This window comes from Rhamphochromis longiceps, linkage group LG8, assembly GCF_057381845.1.
Source record: "Rhamphochromis longiceps isolate RC_006_pf linkage group LG8, R_longiceps_female_GT1.1, whole genome shotgun sequence".
Classification (NCBI taxonomy): Eukaryota; Metazoa; Chordata; class Actinopteri; order Cichliformes; family Cichlidae; genus Rhamphochromis; species Rhamphochromis longiceps.
In genome coordinates this window covers 23547200-23561719 of record NC_140564.1, presented here as the reverse complement: position 1 = coordinate 23561719, position 14520 = coordinate 23547200, and the positions used below count along the sequence as shown (strand labels likewise).

Genomic DNA, 14520 nt, shown 5'->3' with positions numbered 1-14520 from the left:
GGTGGTCGTACAGCAAGTGGGGCAAAATAAATAGATAAATAAAAAAGGAAAGGAAACTCCTGTTTCAGCTCTTTATTGATGGAAATGACTGTTGGGACAAGAAGTTTAATGGCTCTACAGTAGCACATAAACACATCCTACTTCTTCAGTGAAGGGATGTGTTAAGACTGTTAACTCCACTCAGAGTCATGTTTCTAACATGCTGCAATGACGATGATCTTTTACGATTCTCTCAATGAAATGTACAGGACAAGCTGGAATATGTAAATTAAATAACACGTGTTTCCAACGAATACAGAGTTTGAAGCAACTGTAAACATAATTCTCTATGTGCACATTGCTGCAACCTTGTACACAGAATATAAAAATACCTATTGACATTTATAAAATGGAATAAATTAATCTAAACAAATACAAATTTCAGCATCTGTTTACTACATATTAACATCAAAGAATTAATATCAAGAAAAGGTTGTTGCACTTGGTCTAAGTCTAGTAGTTTACACTGAATGTGGACTTCTTAAAAAACCTATACATATATTCAACAGTAAACATGAGCAGTTTGGAATAATTCTTCACAGAGAAATGTATCACAGTAACACTCCAGGTAATTGGCAAATGGAACTATGTTTAAGACAGCTGGATAAAACTTTATTCTAACTTTTTTGGCTGATAATGTCATTTCCTTAAATGCATATTTTCTAGGAAATAGCAGGCGATGTCATGAGTAAAGACACAAGATTCGGTGTATGTCGTTTATCTGAAAAGGAGCCATGAATTTCTGTTTCAGTCTTTAGTAATGCTGTCAAAATGTCAGCGTGTTATAAAGGAATGCAGAAAATTGAACAAACATGATGACAAATTATGTTTTTCTATATAACATAATATGAATCTATACATATTGCTTTAACAGTGGTCCATACAGATACATACATACATCGTTTTTTAAAACTCAAATGTGGGATATGAGGAAAAACTCAAGAATCCAGATCCAGATATCTTAATTGCACAGTTTCCTGTAAAGGTTTAGATGCATTTTTAAATGAGAATTTATTTCATAATTTTCTTGCTATCCAAATAGTCTGTAACAGATGTCATTGTATTGTAAAATCAAACTGGGATGGGGCCTTTTAGAAACTCTGCAGGTTTTTTTGTTTAAAAAAAGACAATAAAAGCAGGTTAGGAGCTAAATCCTAAAATGTAAAAGGATATGGCTCTGTGTATTCCATCAGGCTTTGTGCGGCTCATATTAGGCGTCTTTTTCGCACACCGCCTCAGTTGGCAACTTGACAAAGCAGACGAAAGAACACTGTCTGTGTCTAACAGTACTGCTGCAGGCTGCTTATTATCCGATCAGCCTCTTTAGCACAGCAGGTCTAGAAAAAGGCCAGCAGTACTCGTTGGGGACCGGCCCGTTGACATTGCACTCAAAGAAGGAGAACATGGGGAACCAGATGCGAGCTCTCCGGCTCTGCTGGTAGGCCCGAGTGTTAGCTAGGGTGTGGTAGTACAGGAAGAGTCTGGTAGTGATGTAGAAGGCTATGAACACGTCAATGGAGTAGTGTTCATGCGCAGCCAGGATGAAGAAGATGCCGAAGAGGTTGAGCACCCAGGACAAAGTGTGGATAAAATTCCAACTTCTTGGAGTGTCTGTGTAAATCAAAGACGGAAGAGCGTTACTGAGCACTTTATGTGATTCCATTCTAAAATGTGGCACATTGTTAAGTCTGTTAAAGTTATTTTCATTCACATATTTAATGTAAAAATATTTTTTCTGCTTGTGGCTCATCTCAGGCACAAAGCTCTCAGCCACTCCTACCTGCTATTCAAGCTTTTTGTTTAAATCAGAAAGAAAGAAGGGTGGCTCTACAGGAGGAGGAGCTGAAATGGCTTGCTACAGACACTGGAACTGAGGATGAATCATACAAAGTTTCTCTAGCAGAATCAAAGACTAAAAATATTTCAATGGAAACAACTATAATAGGTTTATTATTAATTTTCAAGAAATACTTGCAGTACCAGTAGCGGACACTGGGTGGCAACATAGGGACACCTTCTCCAAATATGGCTAATCTATGTCTGCTTTATCATTTACTACCACTATAGGGTTTATTGTACTGTGTACATAATAATAGTGCTCTTTAGACTTGGATTGAAATTAATAAAGCAACAATAATTTTTTTAAATCAAGTTTTAATTATATAGGACCAATTCACCCGCCCTATGCATTCCTTGAACATATATGCACATTTAAGGTCATATCATGGTAAACCTGACTCCCAAGTTTCCACAGTGTTACTGTTGGCCAAGGTACTGCCACCCAGAGCAAGCATCTAATATGACAGCATGTTTAACAGGATTTATAGAAGGTAAGGGCCAAGTTCAATAACCTCAGTTTTATCTGAATTTAGAAGCAAGAAATTTGAGGTCACCCAGGTCTTTATGTCTGTAAGACATTCCTTAAGTTTAACTAAGTGGTGTGTCATATCTGGCTTTGTGGATAAATAAAGCTGGGCATCAACTGCACAGCAACAAAAATGTATGTTATGCTTCGAATGATACTGCCTAAGGGAAGCATGTATAATGTAAATAGAATTGGCCCCAGCACAAAGCCCTGTGGAACTCCATAATTTACCTTATTGCGTGAAGAAGATTCCCCATTTTACATGAACAAATTGGTGTCTATTAGGTAGATATGAGTCCAACCACTGCAATGCAGCATTTTTAATTCCTCTAGCATGGTGTAATCGCTGTAATAAAATATTGCTGTCGGTAGTATCGAAAACTGCACTGACATTTAGCAGGATAAGCACAGAAATAAGTTCACTGTCAGAAGCCATAAGATGATCATTTGTGACCTTCATTTATGCCTTATTGTGTACTGTGATGAGTTCTGACACCTGACTGAAACTCTTCAAATAAATTAGATCAGTTAGCTGTTGGCTAATGGACTAATATGGTTTGGAATCCATTAACCTGGAAACATACAAATTCTCTCACATGTGTTAGTTAATGTCTAAAATGTTTATTTACTTACAAAATGAGGGGTTTTAGGGATTAGTTTTGAAATCATTGATCATTTTCCAATTATAATTCCAACTTATTCCAAGGCCTTTTCAACTCATCTTAGCACAAGTGTGTTTTCCTCCTCACAGAAAACAGAAACAGAAGCTACTCACATTCTGTGACAAAGAAGTTGAGCATGGTAAGGACCACAGTGTGGCCACTGAACATGTAGTCGCCACATGTGTGAACCCCTGTCAGTGTCATCCCAAAACCGCTCCAGATGGCCACAGCTCGCTGTAGTTTGGCCCACATGTCGCCGTACATCTAGAAGGAAACAGGCAATACTCTAATCTTGCAAAGAGATCTGATACATGAGAAAAAGAGAAAAAAGATGCGTTACCTTTCCTGAACACTGCAGGTGCTGTCCTGGAACAGACAGGGAAGTGACAAACATGGTGATACAGCGCAGCATGAACACCGTCCCCATGAGGCTGCACATCCGCCGCAAGAGAATGGACCTAGAAGTAGTGAAATGTGAGTTTCCTGTGCTACTGACAGGCTCCTGGGATCGTTCAGAGCACCTACTGACCTGTGTTTATGGAGCAGCAGAACCAGCATCCAGATGTTACAGAGGATCACTCCACATGCCTCGGCCATGGCGAATGCCCAGGGTATTCTAGGCACACTGCGGAAAAGGACAACATCAGTGCTGAAATAACAGATTGAAAGTGAGCATTTATAGCTGATGTTGCTTAACATCTTACAACAAACATGACAGAAAAATTAGTTTGGTGTTTTGGTATATTAGTTTTAATAAATCATTTCAATGCATATAGATGTTATCTCCCAAGATATCTCTTTTGGAGATAATTAACTAGCCTGAATAATTTGCCTCAGTGTCTTGCCAAACACACACTGGAAATTCCTTGAAATAATCTCTCCTGGTAAGTTTTCATTTCATGAAAAGCCCAAAGCTGGTCATAAACAAAAGTAGGTCACCTTATAAACAATCCTCGAAGGTCTTTTTGAACCTCAGCGAGCACATCAGGAGTATATGAGGACAATAATAGAAACACGCCATAAGGAATTAGGGCAGTTATAATGTCAGCGATTTGGTGTGATACTCAAACATCATCGTTTGTAATATTTCAGAGGTGATTAACGTTTTGGTTGTAAGAAAATTTAAGAAAGCTCTTGTGAGCGATCACACCCACCTGTCTAGAAAAATATCTGGGAGCGGAGGGTATGTGCGCATGTCAGGGACCCTCTCGTGCACAATGACCATGACGAAGGATGTAAACCCAAACACGAACACCACATAGACAGAGCTAAGCACTGTCTTCCAGTACTCGGGATCGAGGCGCCGCATCTGCTGCTTGTACTTTCCATTAGTGTACTGGTGATACTCCTCTCCCACTGGTGCTGTGTCAGTGCTGTCGCAGTCTCTCCCCGGGTCTCCGTTACACAACCAGTCCAAACTGCCTCCGGAACCGGTGGGAGAGTGGCCATCATAGGGAAGACCCAGCTCCTCCAATAAATCAATGTTCTGTTTCTGAAGTTTCCGAATGGAGACCATTAGCCGCTTGATGTCCCCCAGCACCTTGAGTTCCAGTGGCGGCGAGCGGAGGTCGTACTCACTGAGGGCAAGCAGACTGGTGCCATCCAGCCGGTGCTTGTTGCACAGCAGGTCCACATAGTCGCAGAAGCCCTCTTCCTTCAACCACTTGGCAACGTGCTTAGGTGTCCAACGACGGACACTCAGCTGGGTCATTTCCTCCTGACACCAAAGGCTAAAAAGAAGAACAGCCACATTTAAGTTCAGCAGTATCAGTTCCTTATTGGCTTCCAAAACACCATGCAAAATAATATTCAGGATTAGTTTAAGGCACAGTTTATTTGCTCTGAATCAGCAGTAGTAACTTTAAAGACACTATGCAAGACTGCTGCGCAGACAGAAAATACATCCATTTTGTGACAAAATTATAGGTGATAAACAAATTTAAGACAAATCCTGAGTTACACAGGAAATCTGGGTAATCACAACTTATGCAGTTATATGACGCAAGTACTGGCAAGGATTTCCTATGGCACAATGGAAACCACACCCTACAATGTAAGTGAAGGAGCAGCTACATGTTATCCCAGGCCAAACAGTCAATTAAATCCTAAGGTATTATTGTCCTAGTCACATTAAAATACATTATGACTATTTCTAACTTCATTATTAACCGAAATAAACGCTGCCTCAACAGTCTGCTCCTTGGACTGACAAGAAAGCAACACATTTCTGTGTTTTTTGATAAAAAATAATTTAAATAAACAGTCCAGCAACTACAGTCGACCTGCAATAACCCATATATTTAACCCATTTAAATATATCACTGGCTAGCATTTAAATCGGGCTTAGAAGCTCTTTGTATACTCCGAAGTTAACTTATCTCAGTATTTTGTCAGGCAACTATCTGGCCTATTAGTATGTAAAGACAAATACGCCAGAGATAAACGTGAAAGCATCCACATGCACCCCTGCCCACGGGGCTAACTCAGCTTAATACTAAAGACTGCTAGCTCACTGGTGCTAGCTCAATCAATGCGTGTGCTTTGCGGTCACTCACCAGCTCTGAGATGTAACAGAAGATGACACAGAATATATCTCTCCGGCTAACTAACGAAGTGACATCTCACAAGAATCAGAAGAAATCTTATTAGCATTTGCTTTAGTGACACGAGTTTGCTGGACATCATTACGCCCAGGCTTTGCGCTAGCTAGGAGTCCTGTTGACAACACAAGGCGGTAATGTCCAGAATAGCGGCGCACGCTAAAAGAAAACGCGGAACAACAGTGAAACAGTGACACTCTATGGTGAACAGGTGGTACTACACCGTTCTTACGTGTGAAATCGTATGACCAAAAACATTAAATAGAGTTGTAGTTATTTGCTAGGAGACATTAAACCAAAATTAGTTGGGGTGTATTTATATATTTGAGCCAGTTTCTATACATGTGGCCCTCTGTGGATTAGATAATATCCAAAATAGATTCAAACATGTGTCCTCAATTCTCGTTTTTTAATTAATTAAAATGCATGCTGTACAATCATTCCACCGTGAAAAAAGAACACTTTAAAGAAATCATTCAAAACCCCAAAGGACAATGACAATAATGAGCATGATGAGTGTAAACTTCTGACCACAACTATATGTATTTTTGCAACTGATAAAATTAGAAATTATGAGTTGACATAAAATGTACTTTAAAAAAACATTTAGAGATGTACAGCTGGCCTACATTCAGAGTAAGGTAGGTCACTGTTTTAATTTTAGAACAGCAACACCTGTCCTTGTCTGTGGCTGCCAGCGTGGTCTCAGTGAAGGTTTAACAGTTTGAAAATAAATGTTGAGAGAATAAATCATACATAGGGATATGCATGTGGTCAACAATGAACAATCTGCAGGAAAATAGTGCAGCTTCTCCTGCCTCTCCTTCTGTGAAAGACCTTGAGAAGATTTTGTATGGAGGTAAAAGGTTTGGTAATCATGTTGATGAAGTTTGGCCTAACCTGTTCATTGGAGATATGTAAGTCTTTAAAATTGTTCTTGATGGCTTATACAACATAATCAGCCTAGATCAATTACCAGTTAGAAAGACTGATTGCTTTTTTCTTTGTAGGTCAGTGGCTAATGATCGCTACAGTCTGTGGAAGCTGGGAATCACCCATGTTGTGAATGCAGCTCATGGGAAGACGCACTGTCAGGGGAGTCACTACTTCTATGGATCCACCGTGGATTATTATGGAGTGCCTGCAGATGACTCACCGTCTTTTGACCTCTCTCGATATTTCTTTCCCTCTGCTGAGTATATTCATAATGCACTTGACACGACAAGTGGTAAATACCCATCATGTTTAATGTCAGCCTCCGCCGACCTCTCACTCGTCTCATCCCTTATCGACCACATGCTTTATGCTCACCGTGATATTTTTCTTCTCCTTCCTCTCCAGGTCGAGTTCTCGTCCACTGTGCTGTTGGCGTGAGCAGGTCTGCCTCCATCGTCCTGGCCTACCTAATGATCCACCACAATTACACGCTCCTAGATGCAATCAATAAGGTCAAAGAGCGCAGGTGGATCTTCCCAAACAGAGGATTCCTTAAACAGCTTCGTGCTTTGGATATGAAACTGCAAAAGACTTCATGACCGCTTCAAAAAATAAAGATCTTCAAATGCACATAACCTCAAAACAGCTTTTTCTCCAGACAAATGAGAGACTTGATGACTGTGTCAGTTGAAGGAAATGCTGTGCTTTGACTTTAATCAGTTTGTTTCAGGAATGGAATCTAATCAAATGTATTTCCCCCACAACTCTGGCGCTGTGTTTGATGTGAATTATGCGGCATCTCTATATAATATTGACCCGCGTCTTAATAGGAGATCAATGTAATGAACTCTCCTCTGGGCAGAATCAATTTAAGGGACTGAATATGAGATATTGTTTTTATTTAACCTTAGTGTTGTGTTGAAGAAGCTTTTATCCAATGTGCTGCAGGTGAAATTAATCTGCAGTGTGTTTTCATTTTAAACCTATTCATTTTTTTTTTTTTTTTGGGGGGGGGGTCTTGGTAAGTACAAAAACTTACATAAAACTTTTATTTTGAAACAACATAACCAGTACACCATGGAAGCCTTTTTTTTATCAGTATATTAGCAGTTCTCTTGCAGATGTCCTAAATTTTATTTTGTTACCACAATTGTGATTTGGGGTAAAATGTCTCCAAAAATTATTGGATGAATTGAACCGAAATTTGTCCAGACACTGTGATCCCCTCAGGAACTTTTTATTGTTGACTCTCATGAACTAATGTCATCAGGTCAAATCCACAGTTCTTCTCAAGTGGTGCTTCATGACTAAGTACCTGTAAACAACAGATTAACATTATCATCTGTTATCTACAGATGAGACATTCGTGACTGTAGCAATGCTTACATATTGGACCAAGGTGATGAACTTGATCATCATGAGGCTCTTTGATCCTGTCTATACTCTATCTTTGAATGTGTTCTTCATTTAAAGTTGTTGCTTCTGTCTTCAAATCTCCAGCTGATTGTTTTAATCAGTTCCACTAATAATAATACTAATAAATTAAATCATAATCATTATTTGTTGGCACAAATGGAATACTATAAAAGTAAAACATTATATAAGATGGTCATGGTGATTTTTTTAATAATATAAAAGTCACTCCTGAATCAAATGGTAAGCCGTCCAAGTGTTTAATTTATATAATATATGTATAGATATATATGTTTCCCGGCAAATTTAGGTTACTCATGTTGGTTTGCTAGCAACATTTTTTAACAGCATTAGCTAACTTCTTCGCTAATGATGTTAAAATGCTAACTGAATGCTCAGTCTGGGCGATACAAGACCTATCTAGACCTGACAATCATCTATAGAAACAACAACAGGTTTTATTTTAGAAAGTGAAACCTTTCAGCTAATAAGGGTAACTTTGCTTTCGGTTACTCATGTTGGTTTGCTAGTAACAATTTTTAACAGCATTAGCTAACTTCTTCGCTAATGATGTTAAAATGCTATACAAGACCTATCTAGACCTGACAATCATCTATAGAAACAACAACAGGTTTTATTTTAGAAAGTGAAACCTTTCAGCTAATAAGGGTAACTTTGCTTTCGGTTACTCATGTTGCTTTGCTAGTAACAGTTTTTAACAGCATTAGCAACTTCTTGGCTTATGCTAACTGAATGTGCAGACAATGTTGATCCTTAACCAACACTGTTATGATAATGTAGAAACAACACCAACATGAGGATTCAGCTAATAAGGATAGCTTCACTTTTATTGCCACTAGAAGGTCAAAGAGCCACTGCACAGACATTATGTTGGTCTGTTGCCACACTCCTGACTTGCTAAGCTAGCTAAGGAATGATAAATAAACAAAAACACTGTTAAGATTAGCAAGTCAAAGTGATGCAAAATGTCAAAGGACAAGACAAAAAAGGAACACTAAATCCTTTGCTAATGGCACATTTTCCTACATGGCATCCCTGTCAAGGGCATATGTGGACACATGATGAAAGGACCCTGGTTAAATGCATCCTGGAAAACCTCACAAGAGATTTTAGCAGATGAATTTCCATTGTTATCACATTAAAAAAAACACACACACATCTTAAAACCAAGTGTTAGCAGGATCAAGGTTTTATTTTCTGGCATTTCCAGCAAGTGGTGGCGGTTTCATTATCTTATTAACGAGACAAAGCACAGCAGCCTTCCCGTGTCTCTTCAGCATGTATCACATTCCTTGCAGCTGATAATGGGGAAATCTGTTCAGAATTTTGCACACCTAACTTTTTTGCACATTAGAAGAAAGAAAAAAAATAAATAAAGATTCAACCTTGCCTCCAAGTCTCAGGTATAATGGGCTCCCTCCATCCCCGCTGGTGATGGCTGTGTGCATCAAAACCTAGCAGGCTGGGGAACTTTTTCAGATAACACAGGTCTTTGGAATGTGACAATGTGCTTTGGGTTTCCTCCGACGAAAGTGACTATGCAGCCTGACAGTCTTTTGATTTCAATGGTCTCTTAGCAAGAAGAATCCTCTTCACAGATATCCTGAATCACCAACGGCTCAGAAACATCTCCCTCTACATTACCGCTGTTCTCGAGAACAAAAGCTAATTTTTAGTGTCTGGTAAATTGTCTGGAGCTCATTCTTAAGTGTCTCTTGTAGAGAATAACTATTCTTAAAATGGTTGTAAAAGAGCTTCTCAACCAGAAAGCTCAAAGGGGAACAAACGCACAATCGCACCATGCTTGTCAAACTACTCTTTCTCTAGCATTTATGGATCACATTCTTAAAGTTTCACATACATATTCAGCTGGATTCCCCCCCACATTTTCACACCACTCTAGAGTCTTCAACAAGGAGAAGCAGCACTTTGAATTATCAATCAATAACCGTCTCCAGGTTAAAAATGACCCGGAGACATTTATTGACTGATTCTGCATCCAACATTGGTACTGGTATTCAACAACACGCCACTGCACCCACATTTTACATACACATTCATGACTCCGAATGAAGAAAAGTCATTACATTTCATGGTGCGAGGGAGAAGTTAATTAGTTTTTTAAAGCTAAAATGGGTGAAATTGACCTGCAACATAATAGAGGAGTTAAAATAGACATTTGCACAGTATGAGAGGCTGTTTAATGTCATGAACAGCCCACAGCAAAGCTCTTTTCTCTCTTTTTTTTTTTTTCAATTTCCACTTTGCTTTCACATGATATTTGTGTCAGAGCGTAAACTAGCTGCATGAAGCTGTTACCCTCTTTCTCTTCTATAACTGCCAAATTACACTGGACTTTCTGTCACACAGCATAATCACTTCACTTAAACATTTTGCCCATAATTACATTTAGTTATTGCTCGTTTATGGCATGATTCATCTGTTTGAGGCTTATTAAATCTCAGTCCCGCCGTGGTGTGAAAAGTACAAGCCCCGGCTGCAGTGTTTGTTGTTCTGCCCTCTGCACGAGTAAGACTACACGCTAGGTTATGTACTAAATTGGGTAACTGTCCAGTGATAGCAGATAAACACCTGCTCGTACACATCATCTTGAGCCGGAGAAAGACGGGGAACCGCTTTAAAACAACAAACATTTGGACCAGTGATCGATCCAAGACAAGGGATTTGGATTTTAAAATGTCAGCGCTGAGAAGCAAGAGAAAAGAATATCTAAGTGTGAAGGATTTGCAGAAGCTTTTGGACTCTTGCAAGCTGCACCTCAATCAAATTGACGAAGTGTGGCCGAACATATACATAGGAAATGTGTAAGTATGTACTTTTATTTCAGATGATTCGGTTGCCTTGCAAAGGCTGTTTTCTTTGACATAACTGCTTCCACGTATTGTTTCATTCTGGCATAAAAATCATTGTGCTGTGATGCGTAGAGTTCCCATAAGTCTTGAACCTCTTTCTGTCTCTTTGTCTTGCTAGGGCAGTAGCCCAAAACAAGGCTGCCTTGCTGAAATTAGGTATAACTCATGTATTAAACGCTGCTCACTCCAAGCGAGGCAGCATAGGGAACCAAAGCTTTTATGGCAACGACTTTGTGTATTGTGGCATTCCAGCAGATGACTCGACACACTTTGATCTGGATGTTTACTTTCAGCCTGCAGCCGATTTCATTCACAAAGCTCTGAAGTCACCTGATGGTAAGACTCCTTGAGGCTTTTAATATAGTATTACAAGTGCTACAGTTTTCCTTTCTCAAATCCCTGTATATCACATCTTTTATTTAACTCTGCAAATCCTTATTACAGTAAAGCCACTCATTCCACTCAAATTCTCCCACCACGCTGTCCTTTCAATGTCACCTGTCAGCACAATGTAAGACAGCTTTAAGTGTATTTTCAGCCAGCTGTAATAATAAGAGTCTTACCTTGCAGAATTTAGGTATATAATGTGACCATGGCTCTTTTCAAAGAAGCTATCAAGCAGCGGACAGGTTGGGATTAAGGAGACAGTTGGGCCCAGTCTGCAAAGGGACCTTAAATGAACAAAGAGTGAATTGTAGGCACTATTTTTAGCTTGCAGCAGGGAAAAAGAAAGACCACAGCGTGAGACGGGCAGTCATGTATGATATTAATAAGTCTGAGGCTTCTCGCTAATCCTTTCTTCACATCCCTCCCTTCATCTTGCCTGTTCTTCAGGGAAAGTTCTGGTGCACTGCATCATGGGAATGAGCCGGTCATCGACCTTGGTTTTGGCATACCTCATGATCTACCATCATCTCCCACTCAAACAGGCTCTGCAGAAGCTGATCCAGAAAAGAGCCATCTACCCCAACAGAAATTTCCTGGCTTTGCTGTTGGATCTGGATCTTCAACTGACAAAGAAAAAGAAAACATGTCGGATCCTGTAGTGAAAAGAGGCATTTACATCTTCAGCCACAAAGCCACGAGGTGGTTTCTGGGAATAACGATGCCAGCCAGTCTGTCGGTGCAACAGTCCAGACTGAAACGTTTAGACACATCATCGTGAAATTTGGTTCGACTGAGTGAATTTCTGTCGACTCAGCTGTCCACATCACTAACAGAGATCAAAGTTGCACAAATCACACAGAATAAACTATCAGTGCTTATATGTTACTGAAATGCCAAACGTCAATGGCAGGAGACAAACTCTGTACACTCATTAGTCTTTACTTTTATTATGATGAGGTTCACCATTCTAAACAAGCTCAGATATATATATATATATATATATATATATATATATATATAGATAGATAGATAGATAGATAGATAGATAGATAGATAGATAGCAAAGTTTCATATTAAAGGAGATTTTCAAATGTTAACATAGGCCTATACAGGCTCATAAAGATTACATGCTACATGATTACAAGCTAAAGAGTAGCAAATAAACATGCTAATGTTAGCATACCGACATCGTATTGTATATGCCCGCGGTCCCCAACCCGTGAGTTGTTTGGTACCGGGCCGTGAGAGTTGAGGCTCAGGTGTGAAATTTATGGTTCTCAGGGTTTTTATCAGTTTTTATCGTTAACTCAGTTTCCCTGGATCTTTTCCCGTGTGTTATGAATAAATATTCTTTTTTTGGTATCGGTACTGGTTTTATTTTGTTGTATTTATCCGCGACACCTTAAAGGCCGGTCCGTGAAAATATTGTCGGACATAAACCGGTCTTAGGCATAAAAAAAGGTTGGGGACCGCTGGTATATGGTAGATCCTAATAGCGTGCTAGCTGTTGTCAATAAGCGTGAAACTTTAGGTCTGATAGTAATATGATAATACTTGAATACTACAGCATGTTAGCGTTGAACTACCTCACATTTTTTATATTCTGGATCAAACAATCATTCTCCAGGCTTTCTGAAGAGAGAGGGCATTGGCTGCTTTTTCATTCATTTTCAGTCACTGAACCTGACCATTTTCAGAAGAAAGTTTTTTTTTTGGGGGGGGGGGGTTAGGCACTGTGTTACTAGCAGCCTGTTGCAAAACTAAACAGCCAGTTCCTATTTCTTTAGTTGATTCTGGCACATTTTGACAGATATAAAAGTTTTGCACCAACAAGGTGTCTCCCAGGGGACTGTTAGCCAAAAACTTGACAAATCTGAGCACTGTGTGCAGTGTGTGCTTAAAAATGTGATTAAGTGAGGTGAAAAAAGTGGCAGGCACGTATCTACATGAGATGAACAGTATCTGAAAGCCATGTCTCAGGTCTTAGTTGAAGGGTGGCTGTCAAGAAACTATTCTTAAGAGATGAAAACAAGCAGAAAAGACTTGGTTATGCCAAATTACACAAGAACTGGACTGATATGAGCTGCAACAGGTCTAATGGAGTGATTATTATTTAATCATCAGTATTTATAGAGGAGGTCAGGAGAGAACAACAACAGTGAGTGTCTGCATTTCAGCCAATATTATCAATATTACCATCAGCATGTCACTGATCCTAAAAACACTACCTCCGATGTAAAAGCATAGCTGGATAGAAAAAAGACACAATATAAGTCACGGATCTGCCTCTTCAGAGCCTGGACCTCAAGCAGAGCGGGATCATCTTGACAGAGAACAGAATAAAGGGCAGCCAACATCCAAAGAAGAGCTTCAAATGTCCTTGAAGCAGCGTGAGAACTATTCCTGAAGACTACTTAAAGAAAATATTAAAAGAAAGTTTATCTGACTTAGGTTGCGTTAAAGAAGAAAATGATGGTGATAGCAAATACATTTCTCGTTAGAATTGTACAAACTCTCTATGTATGTTTATACATGTATCAATAAATTTACCAATTTTGTTTTTCCTATCGAAAAATACAAAATGAGAGGTGGCTCAAGGGTTTCGCACAATATTGTTCATGGACATTTGAGCCCAACGAAAGCAGATGCTGGCACGAAAATAGCTTAATTATCTTTCTCCAAATCCAGTGATCTTCATTTATAATAGACTAAGCTGCATCATCTCCTCATTAGCCTGCTAACTGGGATTTTTAATGCAGCGAGGTTGTTGGTTTTTTTTATGTCTTAACAAAAAGAGAGTCTGGTTGCAGAAATAAATTTAATGTCAAGTAAAATGACAACAGGGCATGTTTACAACACTGAGACAAGTCTTTACTTCTCATTCTTGTAAGAAGTTTTTTCTTCTACAACAACAGAGTAGACCAAATGTCTAATGGAACATGTTTTGCAAAGCATAACATTTTAGTAGAGTCTCTAGGTAACTCAGAAAAGAGGGAATCAATCAACAGCATCTGTTCAACACATCGCTGTTCACAGCGTGTGAAATTCATTTGGTGTATTTGTCAAGGCAGTGCAGTTGATCACTGCTGTGCATGAAAAGGTTTCAGGTCTTTTGATTGCCCATGAAATCAACTGTAGAGGCAAAGGTAGACACACATTCATCTAGCTTGACACCAATGATTTCGACCTGTTTTGAATTATTATGTTTCTCTGAATCAAACATT

At 39.2% G+C, this 14520-nt stretch overlaps 3 protein-coding genes across 3 annotated transcripts; 2 read left to right on the top strand and 1 right to left on the bottom strand.

Moving 5' to 3' along the window:
- Positions 1-57: 57 nt before the first annotated feature.
- Positions 58-5809, bottom strand: samd8b (sterile alpha motif domain containing 8b). Its single transcript, XM_085416582.1, has 6 exons — positions 5622-5809; positions 4221-4796; positions 3596-3691; positions 3407-3524; positions 3180-3330; positions 58-1650 (listed from the first exon to the last, which is right to left on the bottom strand). Exons 2-6 carry the CDS (start codon positions 4775-4777, stop codon positions 1346-1348), a joined length of 1227 nt encoding a protein of 408 aa, XP_085272708.1. The 5' UTR covers positions 4778-4796; positions 5622-5809; the 3' UTR covers positions 58-1345.
- A 428-nt stretch (positions 5810-6237) lies between these two features.
- On the top strand, positions 6238-8159 carry LOC146663713 (dual specificity protein phosphatase 13A). The gene is made up of 3 exons (XM_085416581.1): positions 6238-6583; positions 6677-6894; positions 7008-8159. Exons 1-3 carry the CDS (start codon positions 6435-6437, stop codon positions 7199-7201), a joined length of 561 nt encoding a protein of 186 aa, XP_085272707.1. The 5' UTR covers positions 6238-6434; the 3' UTR covers positions 7202-8159.
- Positions 8160-10621: 2462 nt separating this feature from the next.
- On the top strand, positions 10622-14214 carry LOC146663712 (dual specificity protein phosphatase 13A-like). Its single transcript, XM_085416579.1, has 3 exons — positions 10622-10861; positions 11028-11245; positions 11744-14214. The coding sequence occupies exons 1-3, from the start codon at positions 10734-10736 to the stop codon at positions 11953-11955; spliced, it is 558 nt and encodes a 185-aa protein (XP_085272705.1). The 5' UTR covers positions 10622-10733; the 3' UTR covers positions 11956-14214.
- The last annotated feature ends 306 nt before the right edge of the window (positions 14215-14520 follow it).

Excerpts from the sequence above, each read along its gene's own strand:
- LOC146663713 (XM_085416581.1), top strand. The coding sequence starts at position 6,435 with ATGTGGTCAACAATGAACAATCTGCAGGAAAATAGTGCAGCTTCTCCT. Across the intron at positions 6,584-6,676 it reads AACCTGTTCATTGGAGATAT|GTCAGTGGCTAATGATCGCT; the intron begins GTAAGTCTTTAA and ends TTTTCTTTGTAG. Across the intron at positions 6,895-7,007 it reads TGCACTTGACACGACAAGTG|GTCGAGTTCTCGTCCACTGT; the intron begins GTAAATACCCAT and ends CTTCCTCTCCAG.
- LOC146663712 (XM_085416579.1), top strand. The coding sequence starts at position 10,734 with ATGTCAGCGCTGAGAAGCAAGAGAAAAGAATATCTAAGTGTGAAGGAT. Across the intron at positions 10,862-11,027 it reads AACATATACATAGGAAATGT|GGCAGTAGCCCAAAACAAGG; the intron begins GTAAGTATGTAC and ends TTGTCTTGCTAG. Across the intron at positions 11,246-11,743 it reads AGCTCTGAAGTCACCTGATG|GGAAAGTTCTGGTGCACTGC; the intron begins GTAAGACTCCTT and ends CCTGTTCTTCAG.
- samd8b (XM_085416582.1), bottom strand. The coding sequence starts at position 4,777 with ATGACCCAGCTGAGTGTCCGTCGTTGGACACCTAAGCACGTTGCCAAG. Across the intron at positions 3,692-4,220 it reads CCAGATATTTTTCTAGACAG|TGTGCCTAGAATACCCTGGG; the intron begins GTGGGTGTGATC and ends CCTTTTCCGCAG. Across the intron at positions 3,331-3,406 it reads ACCTGCAGTGTTCAGGAAAG|ATGTACGGCGACATGTGGGC; the intron begins GTAACGCATCTT and ends GTTTCCTTCTAG.